This window comes from Aquila chrysaetos, chromosome 8 (assembly GCF_900496995.4).
Source record: "Aquila chrysaetos chrysaetos chromosome 8, bAquChr1.4, whole genome shotgun sequence".
Lineage (NCBI taxonomy): Eukaryota > Metazoa > Chordata > Aves > Accipitriformes > Accipitridae > Aquila > Aquila chrysaetos.
In genome coordinates, this window is record NC_044011.1 from 7,306,866 (window position 1) to 7,334,665 (window position 27,800).

Genomic DNA, 27,800 nt, shown 5'->3' on the forward strand with positions numbered 1-27,800 from the left:
CCTGGCAGGCCCCTCTCCCTGGGGAAGGCCCTGGCCGAGCTTTGCGGGGCCGAGCTTTGCTCTCCTCCCTCTCCCCGAGGGAGGACAAGGGCTACGACACACTCACCCTGCCCTGGGGCCCTCCCTCTCCTCCCCGGGGTCTGTCAGCGAGCCCCTCCCCGTGGGACGGTGACACTGACAGGGTCAGCAACTGCCCCTTGGCCGCCATCTTGCGCCCCAACCCCACCCTGGCAGCCATTGGGGCAGCGTTTGGGTTGTTCAGTAGCTGGAGGCCGGTGCAGGCATGGCAGAGGGTGGGGGTATGCTCCTGAGCCTTGCAGGGCTCTGCCCGGGCGCCGCCATAGCGCTCGGTGGGCTTCAGTTGTGGAATTGCCGCCCTAGGGCACTCTCCCTCACGCAACCTCTGAGGGAGAGGTGCTACGTCACTCAGATGTGAGGGGGTTTTGCCCTGAATAAGAAAATGTTTCAAGGCAACACGTGTAGCAAGAAACTCTTAGATCTGAGGGGATTTTTTCCTTTTCAGTTACATTTTTTATTTGTTGAGTTCTCTTCCAGAAAATCATCAGTGCTATATACAGCAAATGCATGCATCTGCATTTACATAATTTTGTATCATATTCTTGCCTAGGTTGCTATTCAGTCATGATAAATATATGCAATCTTTATCACACCTGGCATTGATATTTAAAAACCTCGCACTGCACTGTAAACAAGGATGGATTACACCAGCCAAGGCAGTCCTAGTTTTGTGCTGTGCCGTATCAATGCCCTTCCTCAAGGCATCTTCAGCTCCAGCTCTGTCCTTGGCCCTTTGCATTGCCACTGAATGAAGTGGTTAGTGATCCAAGCTCTGCTGTCTCTTCAGCCATGAACTTTAAAAAAAAAACAACCAAGGTAAACAGCAAGCTGCAAATTGCATTAATTTACATAGTCATAGGAGTATAATGTCCCACACAACAGCAAGTCCAGACACCGTCATGGCTTATGCTCCCATTGCAGCAGAACTGCAGAGGACTGGTAGGTACTTCAGCAGGCTGCAAACAGTGGTGCTCCTCTTCTCTCCTCCATCCTGCCCCTCTGCCCTCCAGCTCCTGCTTCTGTCTACCTCACCGTCCCACCGAACTGCTGCAGTGTGGTGAAGCTTGCTCAATGAACAGAAGACCCACTGAGGATTTGCTGAAAAGTCATGGCTGGGTAAAACTAACTGCATTTATTACAAATAATCCTATATTCATAGTGAGTCAAATGCTGACTCAGTAAAAATTCTGACTGAATTAAATCAGATTCTGGTCTTATTTTTTGATATCGTCCTTAATAATTTATGAAGTTCATAAAGTACATTTCATATAGGCATATTTGTGCTAGTAAATCCATTCCCAAGGAAACTTTGCTAATGGTAGCTAAATACCAAGAAATGCATCATGTTTTGTCACCAATCAAGTTCCAACAAAAAGTGCTGGAATAATTGCTATTCTGTATAGTCCGTTGCCTTTTAAAAAGTGGAGTGTGAATTTCAGCTAGAAAGAAACAACTTTTCACAAAGAGACGTTCACCAGATTATCAGCTTTGATGGATTCCAGCAGCTGAATCCCATGGCAAATGAAGAGAAGAATGTCTCAGGCAAAGCCCCGTTCTCTGTTCAGAAGATAATCTCAGGAGATGCCAGAAAACCTTTCTGTGTATATTTCAGTGTTCTCTTTAATTTTTTTCTTTTTTTCTAATATTCTCTTTAGTAGACATGTCACTGTTGGCTTTGACCAGCCTCAGCCTTGGTGTAAGCAACTCCCAATGAGCAGATGGAGTGTAGAACTGGGCAAAGATTTACGAGACCTAACACTTAAGCTCAGCTATGTCAGCAGCCTTCAGCCTGTTTCTTTATTTCTCTGTTTGCTTTAGGTTGGTACTGTCACAGCACGACCTGTCTGCAACAAAAGCACAGTTGAGACCTACACTTAAAGAGGATTTCCAGGTAGAAGTAATTAACAGAAACAACATAAATGTAAGTAGAATGAAGTTGGATATAACCTAGTTAATTTACTTAGTACTTTTGAATATTTCAGTGATGTAGGACAGGTGAGATGCAATTTTTCCTTAGAAAGCAGGGAGGGTTCCTCTGTAAACTTCACTTTCCTGATAATTCTAAGAGACTGCACTTTAGAAGAGTGTGAATGTTAAGAGAGGTGAATAAGATTTCAGTTTTCCACAGGGCAGTGTTCTTCTTTTATCTTAATTCTTTTCCTGAAAGGAGTTGTAGATCGTGGGAGCTCCCTTTGAGGTGCAGAGAAGCCCAAATGACTTGCTGTCACAGGCACAGTGACACTGGTTTGGGTTGCTTGGTGAGAAGAGTCCTTCAGTAATAATGTTGTTCAAATTGTATTATATAGTAAAAGAAGATCCATTGTCAGTCAGAATTTCACTGGTCTGTCTTGAATGATAGATATCAGAGTTTGTCCTTGAACCACGTTTATTGTATTTCTTGTATCTTATGCACCACAGGTCCTTCATTATCTTCACAAAATAACTTCTGAACTTCACTCCAATAAATGCATAGAGCACAGGGTTCAGGCAACAGTGTAAAAATGCTATGGCTTCAGTGGTGTATTTCGCATAAGCCATTATCTTGTCATTGTCACAAGATTTGTCTATCTTGCCCATATTTATGGCTGTGACAAGAAGAACAATGTTATAAGGTACCTGACAAACTAAGAAAACAGCTACAATTAATACAATCACACGGATTGCTTTGTTTCTTTTGGAATTCTGAGCTTGTTGTAAGGATTTGACAATGAACGTATAGCAAAAAATCATGAATATGAAAGGTATAAAAAATCCAAATCCAACTTGTAGACACAGCAGCAGTGATTTCAGCATCGTGCTTTCAGACACTCTGTCAAATCTGTGATCACATATCACTTTGGTTTCATTGGTGGAGAAGCTGTAACTTTCACTGTATAGAAAAGAGGAACTAGAGATTAAAATTGATGATACCCACACAACCAAACAAATGAGTTTACTATGTGCAAGCGTTCTTGCCCTGAGTTTAAATGACTTTGTTGCCTGTACGATAGCAATGTACCGGTCCACACTGATAAAGGCCAAAAGCAGCATGCCACAGCTGAAGTTGATTGCATAGATACCTCTGGTCATTTTGCAAATGAAATCACCAAAAATCCATTTGTCAGCAGCATAATTCACTGCCCACAGTGGGAGAGTGAGAACAAACAGTATGTCTGCTATGGCCATGTTGAAGAGGTACACATCCGTCATGGACTTGGTTCTTTCATATAAAGCAAAGGTCGTCACTACAAAGATGTTACCAACTAGGCCGATGATACAAATCAACGAATATGCAACTGGCAGAAATGCTTTTGTGAAGTTCCTGACTTCCAACTTAGAACAAGGTTGTGTGATTAGAGAAGCATAGTCTGAATAATATGGATAATCTGTGGTACGAGGCTCTGTCTGGAAAAAAGAAGATCACCAGTTAACACATAGGTGTTAATCTCTAATTTCTATATAGTAGAAAGATGATAGATAACAAAGTCATACAAATAAAGGGTACTTTGGAAATCATTCAAAAATTAGTATACAAGTACTATGTGGCTTGCTGATTTGCAATTGAAGTGATATTTCCATTATGATAACTGTAATACTTCTGTCCAGTCCTTCCCATGTCTCAGCTTCAAGCCTGTATCAAACTCATCTCAAGATAGTCCACATCACTGTTGTTTCCTCCAACACTACCTGTTTTACACTGTTTCCACCAACCACACACCCCAATTACAAATGCATTTAATACTGCAGAGGAGACTTCTAAGAACTAACTAGGGAATTTCATAAAATCTTAATTAAAATATGAACATGGAGATAATCTTCTTGGATAGCCCAAAGGTTTCCATCTTGAAATACGTTATGCAGAAAGGATTAGTCTGCCATCACAGAAGACTCTACAGTGTAAAAGTCTGAATTTGAAGGAGGGGTCTAGACTTCCTTTACCATCAAGGGCGGGGAACAGGCCTCTCTAGCATGTTATACATTTCCTACTAATGTAGCTTGGCTAAATCAAGCCTAAAAATTATTCCTTCTCTCCACTCAGCTAGACAGGCAATCCAGGATGGCTAGCCTGAGACACAGTTACCTGCACCACAAACACCAAACCTGTAGTTACATTAGGACAGTGCAAACCCAATAAACAGTGTGCTTTGACAGTGAACTCTGCTGTTAGAACCATCTACTTCAGCTAATCACTCCTGAGATTAGGGCATATGGACCAGCAGCCTCAAAGAGCTGGGACTTCCAGATTCATTGCTTTATTGATGTCCTAATATAGTTTATCAATTAAGTACTTACAAAATTCATTTTGGCAGTACACTTCTCAGAAAGAAAAATATGTTGAGAAGAACTTCAAAATACTTTCCCAAGGATTCCTGTAAAGAACATAAAGTAGATTGGATTGGGAAACCAGCAAAAGAAATGGGAACAAATAGAAAAACACATTTGGAAATAAAACATGTATTCAAAGAAGAATCTCATCACTTCAACTATATCAACAATACACAAGAGCATCTCAACAAATCACATATCTCTGCAGCACAATGTGCAGTTGTGGAAAGTGGATGGTTTGTATCAGTGTGATTAAGAGCACAATCTTACATATGGAATGTTTATTCATAGATCTAATAAACAACATATGAGAATATATGACTCTTACTTCACCTTGACTTTGCACCACAATATACTACAGTAAATTAAATTTTCCTTTCAGAAATTCTGTATGACAATGGCAATCAATGTATTGAGGGAAATACGGAACAAATAAACAGCACTACCTTAGTATACTCCATAAGAGTAATACAGCACTTTAAAGTCTTTTTTCATTCTAGCATGTTATCAGTGTGTCTCAGCCCTCCTAACACCACATGACTTGCTCTTTTTTATTACACTACTAAGGTAAATTAAGAGTGCCAGGATGATTGCTTCCTGTAGTGTAAAAGATAGTACACAACATATGAACAGACTGAGCCCTAGTGTTGTTTTGTCTTTGTTCAGTGCACAGATCTTTGTGTTATAGACTGCACTCTATGAAAATAATTTCTTTTCCTTTATCACTGTGAGACCTAAGTATTTTACGAATGGTAATTAATTAATCTGCACAATACCCTGTGGTGGTCAGGAGGTATTATTACCTTTATTTTACAGGGAATGAACCTGAGCACTGAGTCATTACAGTAAGTACCCATTTGAGATGTTCAGTTTGAGACACCTGTCGTCCTGCCCCCCCCCCCCCCCCCCCCGCCCCCAATATCACTTTTAAGAGTGCTTGGCATTATGAAGGACTTCAGTTATGTAAAGCATTACATCCACTGGCTCTGGTTGCAGCCAGGCTCCGACTTCTGCAAATCAGACCACACAGTCTAAAGTCTCAGATAGATAAAATGGGGAACATGCTATTAGTGGCCACGTGTACAAAGCTGGGCTTAAATGACTTGTTTAATCTCACACAGGAGCCCACGGGCAGGAGATTTAGTTCCCCGGCATTCCCCTGTGTGAGTTCAGTCCTTCTCTTCTTTTCTTCAGCTGCTCTGGGAGGACGGCACAGACCAGCCATGCAGTAGTTGCAGGGGCTGGACAGCATGAGGTTCCATGTTTGCTAAGCCTGTGAATGGCAGTTTTGTCTGGAGTTTCTCTGCTTTTTGTTAGTTGTGCTGCTAATTAGGAAGTGCACATGGGTCAAATTTAAGTTTAGAAAAACTAATCCTTCCTGTTTGGGAATTACCTGAATTTTGAAAGAGAGAGAGATACAGTTATCTGTAAAAGTGGGGCAGATGCGGTCCAGATACAACTGGGAAGTTGGGGGAGGGAACACCCTCCAACAGCATAATGAGGATGAGACTTTATGACTCATGTGGGGAGGCTGGCTCATGACAGAGGGCTGCAGATGGGTAAAGACCCATAATATATGATGCTGCTTAAGCATCACAGCTTCTCTGGCTTTCCTGCCCTTTAAATAAATCTTTAACCACCTCTCCAGCTTCCTCTGCTGGCTTTTCAAAGCTGATTTTTAGAAGCTGCAGGAATATGACAGCCTGAAAGCGCTTGAACACCTTCTGAAGCAAGCTTTAAACAATTCAAAGTGTCTCTCAGAAGTGCAAAGATGTGTAAGGCAAGCAGATAAGTTGCACAGTTCACCTGGGGCTGCAGTCCCCTAGCCCATCTTGGAGCAGCTCTAGTCTCCATCTCCTGCTTTACCCTTCTGTGACCCCATCCAGACAGACACTCATGCCCTTGCTTGGTGTTTCTGTTACCCTTTGCACTTGGCTGCAACTACAGTTACTCTTCAGTTAGACAGCAATAAAGGGGTACCTGTCTAGGCTATTATTTTAGAAACTGTTATTATATTGTTGCAAGAAAAATATCTTTCTAGGTATCTGTCATTCATATCTTTCTAGGACGTACATGGTTAAAATATACAAAGAGAGCCTGACAGCATGTATTCTCTATAAAACAGTCACTCTTCATTCCACTTAGCCAAAGCCACTCTCAAACATTAGTATAACACGTAGAAGGAAGAAGACAGGGTGAAGGCATTTAGAAGAAAGGAACATGGGTGTTTCCTACAGCCTGCAAGGAGAGCTAAGAAAGGAGGTTTCTTCAGATTAACACTGAAGAAGGGCTCTCTTGTCCTCAGAAGAGCTCGGCAGAAAGCCTGTAGGGAACAACAACTACTCATCATGGGAAAGCTGCGTACTCTCCCTGATGCTACAGGAATTCACAAAGGCACCACCAGTCACACATCTATTCAGAAAAGGACTTCCACTGTCCAGCAAAAAGCTTCTTGAGGATGGTTGATATCAGAGTAGTAGAGAAGGACTCAAGCTCAAACCAGAATTGCAGAGATCAGATTTAAGACCTGGTTTAAATCTCTTGAGCTGATTTCCTTTTCTGAATTTGAAACAGCATTCACTGAAGTTATGAAGAAGATGCACTGGCTGCAAAGGAAGTTGAATCAGAACTCCTATAAACACAATTTTCTTTTCAATTTAAATCTCTCTAACAGTCTTTCAGTAGGCACCTGTATAATTTATAGTCTGCATATTTATGGCTTTATTTAGCATTAATGTATTAGGTAATTATAAAAAATAAATTTCCATATATATGGGGGGAGTGTTCTAACATTGTTTATATACAACATATGGGCACATGTCAGTGCATGTGAACACAAACATACTCATGTTCTGAATATTAAATATATAAGCCTTGCAATTTTTAGCTTACTATTTTTCCACTTTATCAACATTACCATATTTCTTTTCACTATGAAAGCAATATGTGAGTGCTCAAAAGTAAGACTAAACTACAATCTTAAATACGAATACATTATTTGAATTATAGAAGCAAAAGAAAATGGATAAAGAAAGACCTCAGGAAAAAGACAGATTTCTATAAGGAAAAAAATTCTCAGTACTTGGAGGGAATCAGTAAGTATTTTTTAAGCATTGCCCACCATTTTAAGTACACTCCTACCTACATGTTCGGTTTAATACATTCATCACACATACATACATTACAGATTACCTATTTTATTTTAGTACTTACCAGATTTGAAAATTGTCTGAAGATCAGGTGAAAGAGGATGTGTGATTCTGTTACATTCTTTTGCGGCTGCCTCAAGCACATTTACCATCAGCCTCAACAGGAGTGCACTTTAATTGGAAAAACAAGAAATAACACCATTAGTTAAAGGTACAGAGTTAAATTGAAATAATCACCACTTCCTCCTGACAAGCAATAACAATAACCTGCTTTTTTACATAAAGGAAAACATTTAACCTTATCTGTGCTGGAAACATGCAAGTTGGAGGCAATTAATTTACTAATTAGGCTACCTATGTAATGATATTATTTTTTAAATAATCAAGCTAGCAGTAGAATCATAAAAAGTGGGGTGTTAATTGTCCCTGTGCTCAGAACACTTCCTGAATGATGGCCTATTTTTGCAAAAGGTGCACTTAATGTCATGCAGATGAGCAGTTTAATCATTAATCATTCAAAGAAACAAGATCACTTACAGTAGAACCGCAGAACTGAGACAAGTGTTAATTACCAGATTGAATAATAGCTGTCTTCTGAAGAAAAATTAATAATCTGATCTATGTCAAGGTGCACATTATCCAAATGTTTTGTCTGAACTGCTAAAACTGCTAAAAATATGTGCAAATGCCCAGATAAAGAAGGAAAATGCAATTCTATTTGCCTGTTTGGCACAAACATTTTCTTTGTGTGCAAGCTGTTCAGGTCTGTTGTTAAAGTTAGTTGGAACTAGACATGAAAATATTTCATTTTAAGATTCCTGAATTTTAAAGCTATAAATGTTTCTTTTCCAGACCTTAGTTTCTGATGACAACTTAGATGTTTGCATTAGCAGGAAAAACAAAAACTAGTAAAAAAACCCTTCAAACTTCTTATTTATTTTAGAAATTGTGTGTATGAACATTCAGTTGTAGCTTGTGATCTCATTAGAGACAGCAGATGGCATTAATACAGGCAGCCTTGTAAGATATGATTAAGTTAATAGAATGCTGTACCTGAAGAAACGCAGGATGATATATGTCATGTTCAACTGTTTTTTCAAAACTGAGCATATCACAATAGCAGTGGCTCCCCAGCAGCGTAAGTATGGTGCCGCTTTCCCCTAACCATACCCAGTGAATGAAATAAAAACGCTGCATCGTGTCAAAATGTGACTTGGTAGATTTAAAGTATCATGTCGTGATGGTTCATAATCATTTAAGCAGGCACATTTCATTTTCTCAGTGGCTGATTTTCATAGGATCCAAGATCCGGACTTCAGCTATGACAAAATCCCAACATATTTGCGTAGAACAACACAGAGATACTTAAAAACCCTGAAATGGGAGTCTCACTGCGTATGTGGACACAGTGCATGCATGGGTTTTTTGATTGTTACTGCTGAAAAGCAGTCTTCACTGTCTGATGCATACAAAGCAAAAAAAGTGTGAAATCTATCTGGATTGTGACTCATATAACTTCAATGGACTCACTATAAGATTAATTTGGCCTCCTTATTGCTGTTTGGACTAAACTGTTCCCTGCCATCACAGATCTGGGGAAGGTTATGATTAAATCCATAAAGTAGTAGATCATTTGAAATATGGTTTGGTAAACTCCAGTTACATGGAGGAATGAAGATGTGTGAGTGTCAGTGCAGAGAAGAAAAGAGAGAAGGCCAAGAGAAACAATTGTAGCAGACGAGTAAGGTTGTCTGCATTTTAAATTTCTATTGATAAACCAAACTAGCAGCTGCAGTTAGAGGGCCAGGGTGCAGCAATGCTCAAAAGACAGATTCCTGAAAGCTGCAAGGATATCAAAGAACAAGTCATGAGGCAGATGTTCTTCTCCCCAGGTGTCTGCATCTGGCCATCTTCAGAAGTAGAACATGGCATTGAATGGACCTTTGGTCTGTGGGACAGTTTTTGTATTCTCTAGCAGCCACCATGCTCAGCAATGTATCCTAACTGTCTGAAGCAGTCCAGATTTAGTGACTTGCAGCAGTTGCTGAAGGAGACCTATGTTTTCATCAGCCTATGAAGATGAGCAAGGAATGCTGAGCTGTTGGTCAGTGTGAGAGGGCAGCACAGAGGCAGGGGGGTGAGTGGGCAGGGTGCATGACTAACAATGTGGTGGGAAGTGCTAAGCAACTGCACTGTATTTTAGTTTTCTACATTAAGATGATTGGCAAGGTGCCTAGACCTTGTGAATCTTTCGAGACATCCTTAATCACAATAGTGATGTACTTTTCACTGTATTATTTATTTCATAATTCATAACAATTTCTATCAAAGTTTTCAGGCCACCCTTTTAACCTTTGCTAAGAGGGGCTTTTACTTTTTTTAAACTACATTTTTGTACGGTTTTGCTAACTTGCTGTTATTTGCATGTCAAAATGCAGTAATGGAAACCATCAAATTAAGTTGATTTGGGCTTCAGATGAGGCGTATAAGGTATTTTCGGGACTTTTTTTGAAAGAAAATACAAGCTGCTTTTTAAAATCTCCTATCTTTCAAGTGCTGCAAGGAATAGTACATTTACTCTTGATAAGCCGAGGTGCACATACTTTTTATAATAACATAGCTATATATGACAGCCTAGATCCTGTTTACAGAGAACTCACTTTCTGCCTAAATGCTGTCTGAAGCAAACCACTGATTCCTGCTCACAATGTCTGACATTTTGAAACATGGGCTGAAATCCTGTTAAAAACAGAAAATTCAGAGTAGGAGTGCATTCTATGTTGGTAAAGGAATTTGCTGATATTTCTCTGTGGGCCATTTCACTGTGGGCCTTTTAAGTGCTTCTTTCTCATAACTCTGCAACTGAAGAGGTGGATCTGCGTCTTGCAAAGCAAACTTCATTACACAAAGACAAACATAGCCCATGGCAGTCATGTAAGCAGCAAATAATAGCAGTAGAAATTCCCTCTGTATTACAAGAATGAATGTGACTTCAAATCACCAACCAAGTCCCTAATGATTGTAGTCCACACTCAGACAAGCACTTCTGCTGCTAGTAACAGCTTCCAGCATCTCTCTCAGACAACAACCTACTTTTGGAGTACTAACAGACTAGCCTGTGACGCAGCTTAATATTATCAACACTATTTTGTGGCATGAGAGTCATTAAAAGATAAATCAGAATTTTAGCTTATCCATTACAAAAACTATTGTTCATCTTGTTCCGTATTCAGTTGTTTTCTAGTTTAAATGTATCTCATGCTTTTAGTCTGTAATATATTCAATATTCAGCATTAACAACAGTCTTTCAGAAAGTGAAGAATTCACCATGTAGGTGAATGCCAAAGTTAATACAAGGCAACTAGTCCAACTTACCTTCTCAGCACGTTTTCTTTTAACCCAGTTACAAAGCCCAGACGGCCTTCCTTGCAGATGTTTTGTGCTTCACCTTCAGGCTGTGACAAGTGGAAAGAGTTTTTTTCTTTTTAACACAGCTATTTGAAAATCTGCATGTTATGCAAATGAAGCCCCCACATGTAGTTAGTTTTTGTTCATATGTTAGAGCTCTGAAAGGAAATCTACTCTCGTTTAGCTAATATGGTTATTGTGGTTTCTCAAATCTCACCACATGTGAGTTTTCTGCCACCACTAATTAAGGAAAGAAAATATTGAAAGATAAGGAAAACAAAACCACCATCTGAGTTATTCCAGAATCCACGTTTCTTCTGGAATGACTCAGGATTTGGGGTTTTTATAATTCTCAAAGAAAGGCAGCATGCACATACCCATGCAGTTCCATCCTGCTTTAATGTTCATTCAGTTAAATTTAGATCAGTCTATTCTGATTCAAAAATCTGGCCATCAGCTGAGGGTCTGGTGTCTCCATCATTCTTTCAGACTACAAAATGTAAACTGTACATTTACATTCAGGTTGTTTGTATTACCCATTTAATTTTTTTTAACGTTATCATCCCATATTATCAATATATTTTTTATAATTAATTCTTTCAAACTTTCCTCCTTTTGTTCGCATCTGGCTTTTCATTCCTTGTCAAACATGCTTTTTCTGGTTTTGGTATTTCTGTATTTAGTTTTTTGTTCTCCCTATTTCTTCCTCTTTCTTTGTTCAGCTTTTCTAGATTTCTCTTATTTCCACCTCTTGTTGTCTTCCCAATTTCTCTCCAACATTACGTTTTGTAGCACCATTCACTTGCTTCCCCTTTGATCTTTTTTGTTCACTTTTTCAGCCTCACTGCCACCTGATGCCATCTATCCCCTTGTGTCAGACAGAGCCCTCCTCATGCATTATGAGGTGTCAGGGACTGAAATAACATGATCCCAGCACTGACATCTGTCCCACATTGACTGGCATCCATCAATGTTTTAATTACTTGATCACCTCTGTCAAACCAGTTAGAGAAGACAGAGCCCTCCTAAGGCCTTCTAGGGGGGTTTTGCCATGGGAGCAAATAGGGCTCGGGAGATTAAACGGGTAAGGGTTGTAAACAGAGCGCTTTGGGAAGGAGAGGGACTGCATAATCAGTGTTTAGCTCTCACCCCTAGCCAAAGACATGTGATTGCATTTGTAAAACCTCACAATCCATCAGTTTTCTTCCACAAAGGCACTTGCTATTTAATTTGAAAATGGAGGGAGACTAAAAAAAATTTATGGGAAACAGTTTGCTGGTCATGTGAAAAAGGTAAAGATTCAGAGGTGATTTCTTCTCAGACTGAACATGGAATTTCTGAAGGAGGAGCACAGTCATACTCAGAGCACTCCTCTGCTTCACTGCAGCATCACTTCTTAGAACCAGCCTAGCTCCTAGCTGGCCTGGCCTCCAGAAAGAAGCATAAAGAGCACTAAGTGTATCCTCCCATTGATAATCACTGGCTTCAGAAAAGCTGGTTAAAAAAATTTTATTTTCTTGGAAAAAATGTTGATGAAAAAAAAAGCTTTAAAAAAAAATTGTTGTATTTTTGATGGAAGTTTGTATAGCAAAAATGCCAGTTTAGAAAAAGCACCAAGATGCACATGGTTATTATATGGTTGTTTATGCTTTTATTCTCTTTCATAGTCTGAGTTTACCAATCAGACTACATTTCCTAGCTTTGGATGGAGAAAGTAGGCAATGAGTAATGTCATTCCATGGTCTAAGGTGTCACAGAAACCTAAACAGGAAAAGGATTGGAATTCATGATCACCCAGATGTTTTCTTTTCCTCGGTGTGAAGAGGTTGCTTTCATTGCAAATGTCCTTTCTGAGGTCATGGAGGGGGAAAGTGGCTTCATTCCTGTGTCTCCCCTGCCCAGTGGAGATACACATATCAGAAGTACCTATTACAACATTCTTTGATCCCATCTGGGTCAATGAATCCATGAAACCAAGCCCATGTTACTGCAACGTTTACACAATAAGTCATTGTAAGACCAAACTTAACACAGCAGCTACACTGAAAGACTTAAAACCAGATTCCTGCTAATTTTTTTTAATGAAATGTATCTCTACAAAGAAGGCAAAATATTGCAAAATATTTCCAAATAACTGCTGCCTTCTGAAGTAAGTGGTCCCTGCAAGAAAGTTCTGCTGAATTGCCTGCCAATGTATGACTAATTTACATTAGGCTGTAGAGGACAAGTGAGTTTCTGTATCAGAAATGCTGCAAACACAAGGGAAAGAGAAAAGCAGAGTTAAATATGCAGTCACTGACATAATTTCTATGTTTTTGATGCTGTAGTCAGACCATACCAGTTGTGGTAACGTGGTTTTTTTCTTGCTCGCTCAGTCACTCATTCTCTGTTTTGTGTCTCATTGAAATAACTACCAAAGTAGTTTCTCAAAGCCTGTCATCAGTCTATACTCCCAAGCACTGACATTTCAACCTGAGTATGTTGAATTCATTGACCTGATTTCTTTTTAGAGTTGTACTTTCTTTATATGACTGTTTTTACAAAAGACCCACACCATGGAATGCCCCAGTCACCTCTCTTTCCACAGCAGTGGCCTTCATGGCCTGAGTAAAACTAAAAGACAGAGTTTAAAAAGTGCTTATATGCCTAATGATGCAATTGGTTGTTTAGTATGGAAATTTAAAGGCACCTGGGATCCTGGCTCCCACCTAAAACCACAAATGCTGAAATGGAAGAATGAAATTTGAAATTGTGTCTGCACAAAATACAGTCCCTGCATGGGCTGGATACAGCTTAAAGAATATTTCTTTCCTCCTGTGTGGACCAAGATGCAGTGTGAGCTTTTCAGCTCATGGACTGTGATTTCCCCAATTGTAAAGACAAATTGGATGGTTTGGCTGGCCACTTCAATGAGACAATGACTCCTTCATTTTACTTCTACACCATAATGCAGGCTGTAACCACTAACCACACCAATGATCTGAGGCAACCCAGAGAAAAACTCCCACAAGAGATTGCTCTGCAAGGAGGAAAATTTCCTTCCAGGTCGTCTGCACAGAGGGAATTACTGTTCCTAAACAGTCACCACTGAGATGCCACTTGTGCAGACTGGTGTAGGAAGGAAGTTGTGCCCTAATCACAGATCCTCTCTATGGTCAGATGTGGAACAGTGAGATAATCAAGCACATGTTTAAATCATTCTGCTTTTAATAAGCTTTAAACGTATTGGGTACTTAACTCTTACTGCAGTCAGCAGAAGCTAGGTACCTCAGTCCCTTTAGAGGCTTGAGGATACCCATGAATTTCCATGTGGATTAGGAGGGAAAGTAAATGCACATTGGGGTGCTGTGCCAAGCAGATGACAGGGAGAGCAGTTGCTGACACAGGATCCTCTGCTGTGAACAGCTAACACAGCTCTCTGAATTCATATTGCAGCAGATAGTTCACCTTTCACTTCCCTTCTAAGAGTGGGCAACTGCTGTTATCATTTGATCTCTAGGTCTTCACGCATGCAGTCACTTACTGGTGGTTAGTGCTTTGATAAAATTGATTTTTCCACTGTGATTATAGAGGTGGTTTAAAAAAAAAAAAAAAAGAAAAAAAAAAAGAAACCAAAGAAGTAACAGGAGGCACATTACTGATCGTTTCCTCACAGAAGCAGCAAGTTGGCAACTGCTGTTGATTAATTCAGTGCTGCACAGAGAATGCAAGCATGTCCTTGCATCCCATTCCTGAGAGATGATTAGTTTGTTTCCACAAACGTAATCTAGCGCACACTAAGGGACCTGATAATGCTGTGGGGCACGTATGTTGGATAACCATGCAGCACAGCTAAATCTACTGAAGTGATACTATAGGGCAACAGGCTGGACAGTGAAGAACAGTAGATGAGTAGCCCAGATGCCAAGGTATAACACTCCTGCCAGGTGGCACCGGTAGCAAAAAAGGAGCAGATTCAGTTATGTAGGCATTCTGGGATTGATTTGAACTTAGAGCTGTGTTGTGGGCTGACCCTGGCTGGACGCCAGGTGCCTACCAAAGCTGCTCTATCATTCCCCTCCTCAGCTGGACAGGGGTGAGAAAATAAAATGAAAGGCTCATGCATCCAGATGAGGACAGGGAGGGATCACTCACCACTTATGGTCATGGGCAAAAACAGACTCAACTTGGGGAAATTAGTTTAATTTATTACCAATCAAATCAGAGTAGGATAATGAGAAATAAAACCAAATCTTAAAAACACCTTTCCACACCCCTCCCTTCTCAGTCTCAACTTCACTCCTGATTTTCCTCACCTCCTCCCTGCCAGTGGCGCAGGGGGATGGGGAATGGGGGTTGGGGTCAGTTCATCACACCTTGTCTCTGCTGCTCCCTCCTCTTCAGGGGGAGGACTCCTCACTTGTCCCCTGCTCCAGCGTGGGGTCCCTCCCATGGGAGACAGTCCTCCATGAACTTTTCCAACATGAATCCTTCCCCCGGGCTGCAGTTCTTCACGAACTGCTCTAGTGTGGGTCCCTTCCATGGGCTGCAGTCCTTCAGGCACAGACTGCTCCAGCGTGGGTCCCCCACAGGGTCACAAGTCCTGCCAGAAAACCTGCTCCAGCGTGGGCTCCCCTCTCCACAGGTCTGCAGGTCCTGCCAGGAGCCTGCTCCAGCACGGCCTTCCCGTGGGGTCACAGCCTCCTTTGGGCACCCGCCTGCTCTGGCGTGGGGTCCTCCCCGGGCTGCAGGTGGAGATCTGCTCCACCGTGGACCTCCCTGGGCTGCAGGGGGACAGCCTGCCTCACCATGGTCTTCCCTATGGGCTGCAGGGAAATCTCTGCTCCAGTGCCTGAAGCACCTCCTCCCCCTGCTTCTGCACTGATCTGGGTGTCTGCAAGGTTGTTTCTTTCATGTATTCTCAGTCCTCTCTCTGGCTGCAGTTTCTGTTGCACAGGTTTCCCCCCGCCCCTTCTTAAGTATGTTCTCCCAGAGGCGTTACTACCATTGCTGATGGGCTCGGCCTTGGCCAGCAGCGGGTCCATCTTGGAGCCGGCTGGCATTGGCTTTATTGGGAATAGGGAAAGCTTCTAGCAGCTTCTTATAGAAGTCACCTCTGTAGCCCCCTGGCTACCAAAATCTTGCCACGCAAATCCAAAACAAACTGGAAAACCAGAAACTTGTTTATGGTTCTTGGTCTTGGCAAGGAAACTTCTCCATCTGCAGCAAGTCCAAGACTTTTTAACAGGTCTCTCAATATATCTTCCTTACCCAGTGCAAAGCTATGGCAGGTAGCTCAGGTGCCAGATGCAGTACAGCCTCCAAAGGATCCATTTATATTGCTCCAAGTTAGACTGTTTTTGAAGCCCACCCAGGCACCTTACTCATCTCTTCATGGTATCGTCCCTGCTCATTGCAGGGGAGTTGGACTAGATGACCTTTAAAGGCCCCTTCCAACCCAAACTATTCTATGATTGTGTTGTGCAGCACAGAGATGTTCTTTAGTGAAGGGAAAAAGCATGGGTGTCTGTGAGGACACACCTGAGAAAGCTGGCAACTGATAGCTACCCATGCTCGCTCCTCCCAAGGATGTTTTGGTTGCCTCCACCACTGAGATTTGGGAAAGTGTGCTACTATTAACCATTTCCTGCTTCACTGCAGCTTCCTCCCACTTTGTTGACCAGGGTTGGCAGACATCTAAATTTGCACTGGTCCATCACTCATCCCCAGTGGGCTCTTGCTACCCTGAAGCTTTAGCGCCTATCCCAGGAATCATGACCTAGACACTAGCCCTCGCCAGGAACTGCAGCTGCTCCCTGTGGCTGCTCTCTGTGGCCTCACACAAAGCAGTCTTGGCTCTATCTGCTTCCTCCTACAAAGAGGGACAGGGAGGAACCAATCTTAACATGCCCCAGCATAGTCCCTCCCTTCAGAGAGGACCATCTGACAGATATATTCCTTTCTCTCACCCTGAAAGCATTCTTTCTGTCCATGTTCAACTGACCTCACCAGTCTGTGTTTGGAGTCAGTGATCATGCTTCAGCTCAGCATATTTGGGCCAGCAGTCTTGTTCTTTCATCACTTCACAGGCACAACGTTCCTTTTCCTATTTCAAAGCTCTGTTTCTCCCCAAATACCTCTGACCATTGCTAGCTGAAATGCTGAAATGAGACCTGGCCCAGCCAGTTGTTTCCTTGTACCTGCTAGCAGTCATCAAGGCAGAGGTGCTGCTCCTCTGCACCTTTTGTCCATTTGTCTCAAGTATCTTCTTCCTGTTCAGTCCTGATTGCCAGGACTAAGTGCCCTAACTCTCAAGGCATACGTCACAAGAACCATTTAGCAGACTACCTTTTAATATCAAACATACAAAACCAGGATCCAAAACCATAATCGGTTTCTCAAAACAATGTTGGTTAAATGGAGTTTGTGTAATCCATTCCTTGACTTCTCAATGCTAGTGTAAAGTGAAGGCACATGGTCAACACACCCACCGCTAACCACTGCATTTCATTTAACATTGCAGCACTGACTCTTCAGCCCCTTCTGAATCAGAGGAGGCCTCAGTCCAGTGAGGTGTTTGGACCTCTGCCTACTTCTAAATGTGTGAATAGTCCCAAAGGTGTTTTTCAGTCAGGTTTCAAGGGACAGTTGAACCAACACATCAGCTGCCACAGGCAGCAGTCCCCTACCTTCACCTGGGTTCTGGCACCTGCCTTCCTCTCCAGGTGGCTGGCTTAGCTTGCCAAAACAACAGAAAACTGTTCATTCTCTTTCTTCATTGGTTTGGTTTTTGTTTTTTTTCAAGTGAGGAATTTCCCCCTTGTTTAGCAAACAGAACCAACTCCTTCAGGGGTCAGGCGAAAGCCAGCGAGAAGACCCCAGACCTTGATCCTAAATATAGTTGGGTCTAACTAGCCTCCCCTCCCTCTGCTTGTGGAAAAAGTGTTCTCCTTGGTGAGAACTGTCATTCCCACACAAAATCAAGAGGGAAGGTCTCACCCACATAGGTGAGGTTTGTCCACACTAACCCACAGTGACACATGAAATCTGGAAAGGATCCCCTAAACCTCACCCTGACCTGGTTCTGGAGAGACAATGACATCTTCCTGGCAGGACATGATGTGTTGTGTGTGCCGGTCATGCCTGGGTCACCCTGCTGCAGCTGGCACACAGAGCCATCACATCCTTCAGGAGCCCCGTTCTGCCTGTCCAACAGAAAGGGGTTTCTGTTACATTGATGTCAAGACTGGCATTCACTGCCAAGCCAGCTCTCTGAGGATATATACATCACCCAGCTCCACGACAGGGTGTGTTCCTCATGTCCAAGTTCACACAGCAACCTACTGTCAGCCAGGGTGTCTCCAGGGGGTTGTTTTCCTTTTTCCATTCTGACATATACAGGTGTTGCACGATGCAAGCTTTACCTACTGTCTTTTGTGAGGCTGGAGTGAAAACCTGCTTCCCTGTCACCACCGCTCCCAGCACAAGCGGGAGGGGGACTTCTAGGTCTCAGCCTACATGGCTGAAAAAGAGAAGGATGTCAGGCCACTTCCCACAGCAAATGCAAGCAGCAGGACTAGAGGGGTTTGTTCCCCTTTGGATGCTGCCAGACCTGTCCAACCAGCCTGATCCACACCACCTCTAGCATAGGCTGGCTTGTACCCTTGTCAAAGAATCCTTGCTGTTAATACTTCAGTGGTGCTAAAACAGGCAAGCAGCTTTCTCTAATACAGGATTTTTGCTGCAATTTTCCCAGTAATTTTATGTGATAAACACCACGTCTCGGCCGTGCTGGAGAAAGGGACGGAATCCTACCAGATGGGCTCAGCCAGAAGGTTCCTGAAGTGATAATGTGGGGCTGCTTAAAAAATCTAATCAATACAACAAAAGAGCTTGCACTGTGATGCTTCACTTAGTGGTGTTATTGAAGAGTAACTATGAAAGGAGCTACACTGTAATTAGTAGGTTTGTGTCCTGTGTTACTGAGATGCTACTACCTGATAACCGTGAGTTATACCTCAGAATTCAGAAGTTCCCCCAGCTTTACAGAAGTGGAACCAATGGCAGGATTAATGACTCAGAAAACAAATTCTTGTTACGGGATGGTATTGCAATAGTAATTTATCTCCTCGTGGGTTCCTAATCATCTGAACAAGCTGCGAAGTTTCAGTGCTCAGGTAGACACTTCTCAGTGCAAGCTGGTGGTAGGTAAGGGAAAGGCTGAGCTTCAGACTCTACCCCTCTGCTCAGACGTGCCACCCTGCCCGTGAAGGAGGAGTGGGAGGCCGTGCCAACAGCTGGAGAGAAGCCCTCAAGCACTTAATGTAGATCCTGCCTGGTTAAGCGAAATGGAGGGTAAGTGTGAAGCCACTCCAGCCTGCAAAAAAAGGTGTGTGGGAAAAGCCAGTATTTTTGCAGTTCTCCCTGAGGGTTTTCTTGTGACTTTGAAGTAATTTTTGTTTACACTAATTTTACTTTTCCATCACAGCTGAGCGCAACAAAAACTGTAAAAGGCAAGACAGAACGTTAGACTGAAAGATTTTTAGAAGCAACAGGAGATTTGTGGTTAAAAGTTATTTTGAGTTCCTACTATAGAAGATGCCCCCTCACTGAGGGCAGCACAAGGTTTTATTCTTAAAAGCCCCCCTTTGATCCTATGTTAAATAAAAAAGCTGCTATTTGAATAAAGAAAGAAACTTTGAGAGAGTTCAGTTTGCTATAAGCCATGTACTAAGGGTGCTTTGTTTTAGAGAGGGCTTCAGACGATTTCTGATGAAGTAGAAACCTCATTATTCTAATCATTGGAAAAGACTAGAATCAGACTTTCTTCTTTTAATAGTCATAAATGCAGAGATTGCTCACTGCCTCCAACTTTATCTTGTTATATCTGAGGTGGTAACATCCTACGTTAAACGTCTTTCGTCTTCTCTCTCTCTGCTGTCCTGCAAGGCCAGAGTGGTGTTCAGTCTGTGTTAGAGTACCTTAGTTTCCAGCTCTTGTTGAGGCTTTGAAGCTCTTGTAGACAGCAGCTTCTTCCTGGGATACTTGCCAGCCTGCTCTCTCAAGGTGGATCTCTTCTGTCCCTATCCCACTCAAATGCTTTGAACTTCAGACTGCAGTCTGAAGCACTGCTCCTGCACTAGGACTTCTAAGCACGTCTCTGGGGTGCCCAATTCTGCCTAGCAGCCCCTCCTGAACATTTAACTCCCAGTCTGCCTTGTTCCTGCACCTCCTCCCACCCCACAACTGCTTTAATGTACCACCAATTAAGTACAGGCCTCCACTGTTGGACTCTTCAGGAACTACATAGTGTTCTTACGGGGAAACCAAATCTTCTGCTTGAGTTGAAGGCAATTCAAGGGTTTTCTTCCAGGACCCTGAGAAGACCAGCAGATATATTAGTCAGGCCTCCCATGCACATACAGAAGTATGTTGAACTGTCTTTACTCCCATTGAGAGCGTGTTGTCTCTTTCTTTCTCCTCTCCAAATTGCTCTAAAGGCGGGATCATCACCAGGGTGGGTTTTGTTTCCTTCTGAGCAATAGCATTGCCATCTCTTCAGACCTATCCCAGACTGAAACAGTGGGCTGGCTGCAAACCATCTCACTTTCAGCAAAGTCATTGAGTTGTAATGCCAGGCCCTTGTCCTGCATCAGAGAGGAAGAGGGTGACTGGACCAGCATGGGAGGAAATCCATGTGGGCACTAGCGGTGCTCGGGGATGTAATGAACTTCACGAGCTGACAAACTGCCAGCTTGCAGCAGGTCCATCCACCTACATTCTGCAGTTGAGGACTTGGCACACAGAAACATTAAGCAGCTTAGCCAGAGTCGCCCATGAAGCCTGCGGCAGACCTGTGAGCGTACCTTGGGAGATGCAGGTCAGTGCTAGATGTCCCTTCCTTGGAACGTGTTCGGGCAAAAGTAATTTCTCCTGGTGCTGGGAGCAGAGGTGGCTGGTGGGAGCACAGCTCTGTCGGTCAGGTTTGTGGTGGTGCTCTGCAGAAACCAAGTGCAACTGGGAGCTGAGAAGGAGATGGGATGAGCAGGGGCAATGCAGGGACAATAACAGAGGGAGCGGGATCCAGTAGGAGACGCAGGGGAATAAAGGCAACAAAGGAGGTGAGGAAAGTCAGAAAGGAAGCCAAAGAGGAAACAGACCATATACAAAGGGAAGGAGCTTGAAACAGCCAAGGGACTTTTTAAGCCACCATCTTGTGGCTACTTATGCTGTGCTTAGCATGGCTGAGTTCCCAGTCTGACAGGCCTCAGGACTAATGAATGCAGAGGGCATTTCTGAGAATAGTGGGTTTTACCTTTTCACAAACCATCAAACTAATGGGAAGGAAGAATACCCCAACCTATTGCGAATACCACTGTACAAATCTGAGAGCAAGGAAGGCTCTGCAGCACACAGCCCAAGCATGCCTCACTGTGTTCCACGAGAACTTCAGCACAGGTCCCACACTGCCTCACCACTGACCATTCAGGCTCTAAATATACAGCAGAGGATCCTCCACTGTCCTTCATCCCTCCTTTTTGTGCCTAACTGAGACTAGATACAAATTTGTGCTTGTGTAGTTTTATCTAAACATGCAGTTTTCTGCAGGTAGAGGTTAACACAAGGCCATAAGAGATGTCAGCGTCCCTGCACTTATTCACTTAGGTAGGTTTAACATCACACTATTAAATTCCTCTCCCCTGGTGCAACCCTGTGCATGGCGCAGGCACTGCCCCTTCCCAGCCAGAATACACGGTGGGGACCATCCTCTCGGCACCTCATGCTGGTAGGCAATACGTTGAGTGGCAAAACTCTATTTTCCCCAAAGCCCTGGCAAATACTCCACCACGTGAGATTTTTCTGCACGGCCACGGCTTTGAGCTGGAGCATTAAATTCTATGAAATATCGTATTTGTTAAAATAATGACCACAGTTCGCTAACGATCATTCCAAATAACTGCGTGCCCCGGCCTGGCAGTAAACAACAGACTACTGCAGTTTTAGATTAAACCCTCAGGTTAAGAACAAAAGCCAGGGGAGGAAAGGGGCAGCCATACTCAAGAAAGTAGTCTGCCTTTAGCTATGTGGTCAGCTTATCACAGCTCACCTTCTGGACTCCTATACTGTTGGAACTAAGGAGGGAGAAAATAAGCTTTAACTGATTAGGTTTGCTTGATCTGAATAATCTCTTTGATGCTCCTACCTGTTGAAAGTTTGTTTCAATTCACTTTCCCAACCCCTCGAGGCAGCACAGGGAGGATCAAATAACAATAAAATGATTCATTAGCAGCATTTGGCTCTACTGTGCAGAAGAAAAGCTGTTGACCTGGGCAAAAGCACAGTAGTGACAAGAAAATTTATAGATGTTATTTATTACAAAGGATCACGGAACTGGACAGTCTTCAGTTTGCTTCCCATGACCAACAGATCCTTGGTGATCAGTAAGAACATTGTTATACAACAGCATGAGTCAGGATACATCCTTTTTTTTTTTTAAATTCAAAGACCACAAGAGCAAACCACAATGGGAGAGGAGCAAACGAAAAAGAAAAAGGCTGTTCTGCAAGATTTCCTGTTCCGTGATGCATGGGTAATTGGCCTATATTTGTGACCCCATTTTTCTTTCAGGTTTGAAGCTGTACTGCAGAGATTCGATCCTTTGGTATAAAACCTGCACTGTGAAGGAGTGGGACTGGTCAATGCTGGGCACAGAGTGAGTCTTGAATGAGGCACACGGCACTCTAACTTGCATGGTTTCTAACTTAACTTCCACGCTTTCTAAATTCCACACGGCCCTGAACCAAACCTTAAATGCTACTCTTCAGCAAAAGGACAAAGGAAGACACAGAAAGAGACAAACTGCCTCCTCTCTCAGGCACCTTTCTGAATTGCACCCAAACCTGAGCTGCTTGATAGCGCCCAAGGTGGGGTGGTGCTGGCTGTGGTGGTGAACATGCTGCAGTGCAGGAAGAGGACCTCTGCGGTTCTGCTCCCACCATCAATGAGGGAGAGTGGAGCAAGTGACTTTTATGGATCTGCCCCTAAAAATCATGCGTTTCACAGGCAGAACACCTCTTTACATGGTTTGCACTGCAAATAGGCCTCCCGTCTTTGTGCACTGCTAGAGCTGTTGTGTTACAAGGTGTTTCTGTTACACAAAAGCAGTGAGCCAGAGCTATGGCCCATAGTCTGTATAGAGTCTATATAGAGATAGTCTATATGAGCTGCTACAGGCATGCAACTCTTCATCTTGCCCCAACAAACATATTGTCTAGCACGTCCCCTACAACACCAGGCCACAGCCAAAACCAAAGTCCACCTTCTAAATTTTTGCTTACAAATGGGATTCTGACTTTCTGCTTCAAAACCAGAGCATTCCTTACAGTTAATCTCTAATGTGCTGCTGTTATTTCTTCAGACTTCTTAATTTTTTAACTCAAATTAATCTCCCCATCTGCTGCTCCCTGCTCTAAATTGCCCAAAGTTGGTATCTGCTTCACTATCAAGAACACAGCCACACGCCCCAGGGAAGGGAGCACAGGTTCAGCCATCCCTTCGGCAGCGCAGTTTCCTGCACCAAGCACGTGGCTTTTGTGCTGGCTGTGGGCACTCTTACTGCTTCAATCAGTTTTATATAACTTGCTCTCTGCTATTACCCACTGCCTTCTCAGCTTCAGTGTTCTTGGGGCTAGTCTCAACTCATGAGTATGTGCTTGATTTCTTTTTCTTCGTATAAACTGTATCAGTTTGGGTTCTTTCAAATTGGTACTTGGCACTCATTTCTGCTCATATTTTTAGTACCTCTCCAGAATCCTTTGCATCTTTCCACAGTTTAGCTTAATTCATTTTGATATTTAATGCAAAAGGAGCATGCATGCAAGGAATCAGTGCAGAAGAGCTACTGTGCATTAACATCATGCTAGTTTATGCTACCCTAGCTTCTCAGGTTAGATGAAACCTATGGCCCCAATGCATTCATTTTTTTGACTGGTACTTTCAACTCCTTCAAATTAAGCACCATCAAATTAGCACACACTTATTGAAACCAGGCACTAGGGGAAGAAAAGGTATTCATGAATTTTAATTTCTCTTTTGTGGAAGAAGTCCATGAGAATTTGTCTTACTTCTCTCTGGGAAAATCAGATTTCTGATGTCAGCACCTCCCCGCATCTGTAACCACAACTTAAAGGGACCTGCAATGCAAAAACCTGCTCAAAATTCAGACTTTCTCATAGTTTTAACAGTTTCTGGTCAGGTGCCTAATTTAAAATTTCACTTACTCAATTAACTTAGTCCACTGACTGAGTGTAACTGGGGAACACCAGTTTTGCAGTGCTACAGTTAACAATAGCTGGGGGGGGGGGGTTGTCAATTTTTTATGGCAGAGTCTGTTACTTAAATCTATAATTTATTCCTTAAAGAATTATTTTAAATTTCATATTTCTCCCATTAACATGTGCTAAACTATGAAGTTCAAGTGTACATAATTCTAATCTCCAGGATTGCTTTAGCCTCTGAAAGCCAGAACTAGTATTTTGTAATTCCCTCTCAGTTTGCTCGGAATTATTCAAACTATTTAACTTTCAATTTTATCAGTTTCCTTTTAATGAACAAAGCACAAACCTCCTACTTTGCAGTTCAAAGGAGATGAAGAAAACATCAGTCAACATGTCAGCCACTCATTTGAGCCGCTTAACACTATAAAGCTGCCTTTTCTTACAAAGGTTGCCAGAAAAAACCCAGCCTCTGTAAAACATTGCATAGGTAGGCAAATATCACATTGATTTCAAGGAAATGCATGTTTCAAGATTTTGCCTAACTTCATCCCTAATTCATCCACAAGCCAAAATTATTTAGACTGTCTTAAGCATCTTTATTAATGTTTAGAAAGGGTTGGAAACAGTGCTCGGGAGAGACATCGCTGGTCAGGGGCAGGCACAGCCGGACAAGGTGCTGAGCAGCAGCCTGCTCGCACACGACCAGCCCCTCTTATCCCTTTTCCCTCTGTTTGCCCGCACTTGTTCCCCCGAACCACCGTGATCCCTCCTTTTCGGTCCTGGCCCTAAACATCCCATAACAGGACTTATGCACTAACCAAATCGTCCTCCCCAGCATCCCGGGCATCCCACCGTGATCCAATGCCTCTGTAGGTCCCTCACGCCGTGAGGTGACCTGGGGGCTCGCCTGGGGGACTGTGGGCCGGCACCGATCCTGGGGCAGCCCAGGGAAGGGACAGGGCAGGGGCTTCAGGGGCTCCAGCTGAGTGTCAGGCCCACCCTGCCCTTGGTCCTCTGTGCTCCTAAGAGTTGAGCCTTCATCCCATAACCTACCATTCACCTACACAAAAGCAGGTGGACTCCACCATCCCCTCTCCTCACACAGCCTTTCCCGGCCACGTTTCACCTCCTGGGTGGGCTGCCCCCCCACCACCACCCCGAGCAGGAGGCTCGGTGCCGCTGCAGGTTACCTTCCAAGGGGCTTGTCGGTCTGTGGGGCCGCGGCGTGCTGAGCCTCACAGCCCCACGCCTCTGGACGGGAGCTGCAGGATCAGAGTAAACCCTGCAGGAGTTACCTTGCCCCTCTGTCCTCCTTTCCAGTTGTGGAGATGAGCTTTTTGTCACTTAATCTAACACAAAACACCAGAATTATATGCCTAAAACGTAACGTGAACGTCAGTTTAAAAGCCATTCTGCCACGATCACCTAAGCCAAAAATGTAACTGAAAACACTGCTCTGCCACATGCTATCCCTTTCCCAATAGTGCCCATTACAGCATGCCCTGAAGGACATTTGTCAGCCAAAATAGACCATGTTGTGAGCGTGAGGCGGAAGTTTTTCCATTTCGGAGCAAAAAAAGCTGAAGCACCTTTCTTGCTATGAAGATGCATGTGATTCTTTCACAGGGGAACTGTGCAAATGACCTGATTTTACAAGGTATTGTATCTGTTGTGGTTTCCCCATAGCATAGAGCAATTGAAACAAAACAATTAAAGCTGCTAAGAAACTGAAAAAAACAACTTTTAGAAACCTTATGGCTTGTTTTTAAACATAAATAGATCGAAGTGTAAGGATCAGCTGCAGTTACTCACACAGTGCACTATCTAATTGTGTTCTAAGTTCACATTTTCTAAGAGATTCCTTCAAGAACATAAGGTTTAAAACCTTATAGTAGAGTTGATGTTAAACTACTATATTTGCAAATGCTGGCCTTTCTTCATGGGACAGTTTGCATGTACATGAACATCTACATCAATAAACTAGCAAAACCGTTTCTACATGCAAACAAGGTAGTTTGCGTGCACAGAGGCAGCCAGATGGAGTCTGTCTATTCCCATGATAACTAATCTACCATATAACAGTCTGTTTTGGTAGAATCATGGAATAATTTAGGTTGAAAGGGCTCTCTGGATGTCCATTCTCCTGCTCAAAGCAGACCTAACTTCACAGCTACATCAGGTTGCTCTGGGTCTGTCCATTTGAGTTTTGATTCCAGAGATGGAGAATTCACAACCTCTCTGGGCACCTGCTCTAGACCCACACCGTTCTCATGGTGATTTTTAAAATTTTATTTCATGTACGCAGCTACAATTTCTCTTAATGCAATTTGCCTGTTGATTGTCGTTCTTTCACTGGGCACGTCTAGGAAGAGTCCAGATCTGTTTTCCAGACGGCCCCCTGTGAGCATGGAAGACCACAGCTTAACCACCCATCTTTACCTTCTCTTCTACAGGTAGAACATCCCTAGCTCTCCACATCACACACTCCTGCCCCATCACCATCCTCTGGCCCCTCCAGTGGGCTCTATTTTGTTGGCATCTCTTGTACCGGGGGAGCCCCAACTGAACACAGTACTCCAGGTATGGTCTCACAGGGAAGGGGATGTAGGGGAAATAACCGCTTCCCTCAGCCTGATAGCTACACAAGCACAGCCAGCAGGCTGACTCATTCTTCCAGGCTCTCACTCTTCACAGCTGCCTCCAGGCCCTTTTCTGCAAAGCTGCTTTTTACCCAGCCCATCTGTCCAGTTTGGCTACATAGATGCTTCCGGAGATTTTGCCTAAAGCCAAAGACAGTGACATCCACTACTGCCCTCAGAGCCATGGTAGAAGGTGATCACATTGGTCAGGTGCAACTTGCCCTTCATAAACCTATGCTGGCTGTTCTCAGTCACCTTATTTTCTTCCATGTACTTAGAAATGGCTGCCACGAGGACTTGCATCAAATTTCCCAGGGACTGAGGTGAGACCGACTGGTCTGTAGCTTGCTGGATCCTCTTTCTCACCTTTTTAAAAGCTAGACATAACATTTTCCTTTTTCAAGTCATCAGGAATGTCCCTTGATCACCACAACTTTTCAAAGAAGCCTGAGGGCAGACCTTGCCAGTAAAGACAGAGGTGAAGAAGAAACAGTACCTCTGGTTTTTTTCTTTACCTTCATCACTAGGTCACCCGCTCCATTCAGCAGCTGGCCCCCATTTTCTTTCATCTTCATTTTACTGATGTCCCACTTGCAGAAACCCTTCTTACTGCCTTCACATACCTTGCTAGCTTCAGCTCCAGCCAAGCTTTGATGTCCCTTGTACCATTCCTGTATGCCTGTGCAGTTCCACAGCCATCCCTTGTAGCCCATCCTCACTTCCACTTTCCATACAATTTTTGCATTTGAGCTCAGCCAGGAGTTTCTCAATCAGCCAGTCTGTCCTCCTGCTATGCCTATGCATGGGTTTGCATAGTGGAAAGAATCCTTTTGAAAAGCAACCAGCCCTGGCCCCCATACCCCTCAGGGCAGCCTCCCACAGGCTTCTGCCAAACAGAACCCCGAACAAGACAGAGTTCACTTCCCTGAAGTCCAAGACTATTACTCTGCTACTTGTCTTCCTCT

General features: G+C 43.3%; 1 protein-coding gene across 2 annotated transcripts; it reads right to left on the reverse strand.

Moving 5' to 3' along the window:
• Window positions 1–553: 553 nt before the first annotated feature.
• On the reverse strand, window positions 554–27,439 carry CCR6 (C-C motif chemokine receptor 6). 2 transcript variants are annotated; one of them, XM_030022629.2, is made up of 4 exons: window positions 27,351–27,439; window positions 7,597–7,703; window positions 4,351–4,427; window positions 554–3,462 (listed from the first exon to the last, which is right to left on the reverse strand). In XM_030022629.2, the coding sequence occupies exons 3-4, from the start codon at window positions 4,357–4,359 to the stop codon at window positions 2,377–2,379; spliced, it is 1,095 nt and encodes a 364-aa protein (XP_029878489.1). In that variant the 5' UTR covers window positions 4,360–4,427; window positions 7,597–7,703; window positions 27,351–27,439; the 3' UTR covers window positions 554–2,376. The 2 variants fall into 2 exon arrangements, with proteins under 2 accessions (XP_029878489.1, XP_029878488.1); XM_030022628.2 differs by lacking the exon at window positions 27,351–27,439 and adding an exon at window positions 10,908–10,989.
• Between the last annotated feature and the right edge of the window lie 361 nt (window positions 27,440–27,800).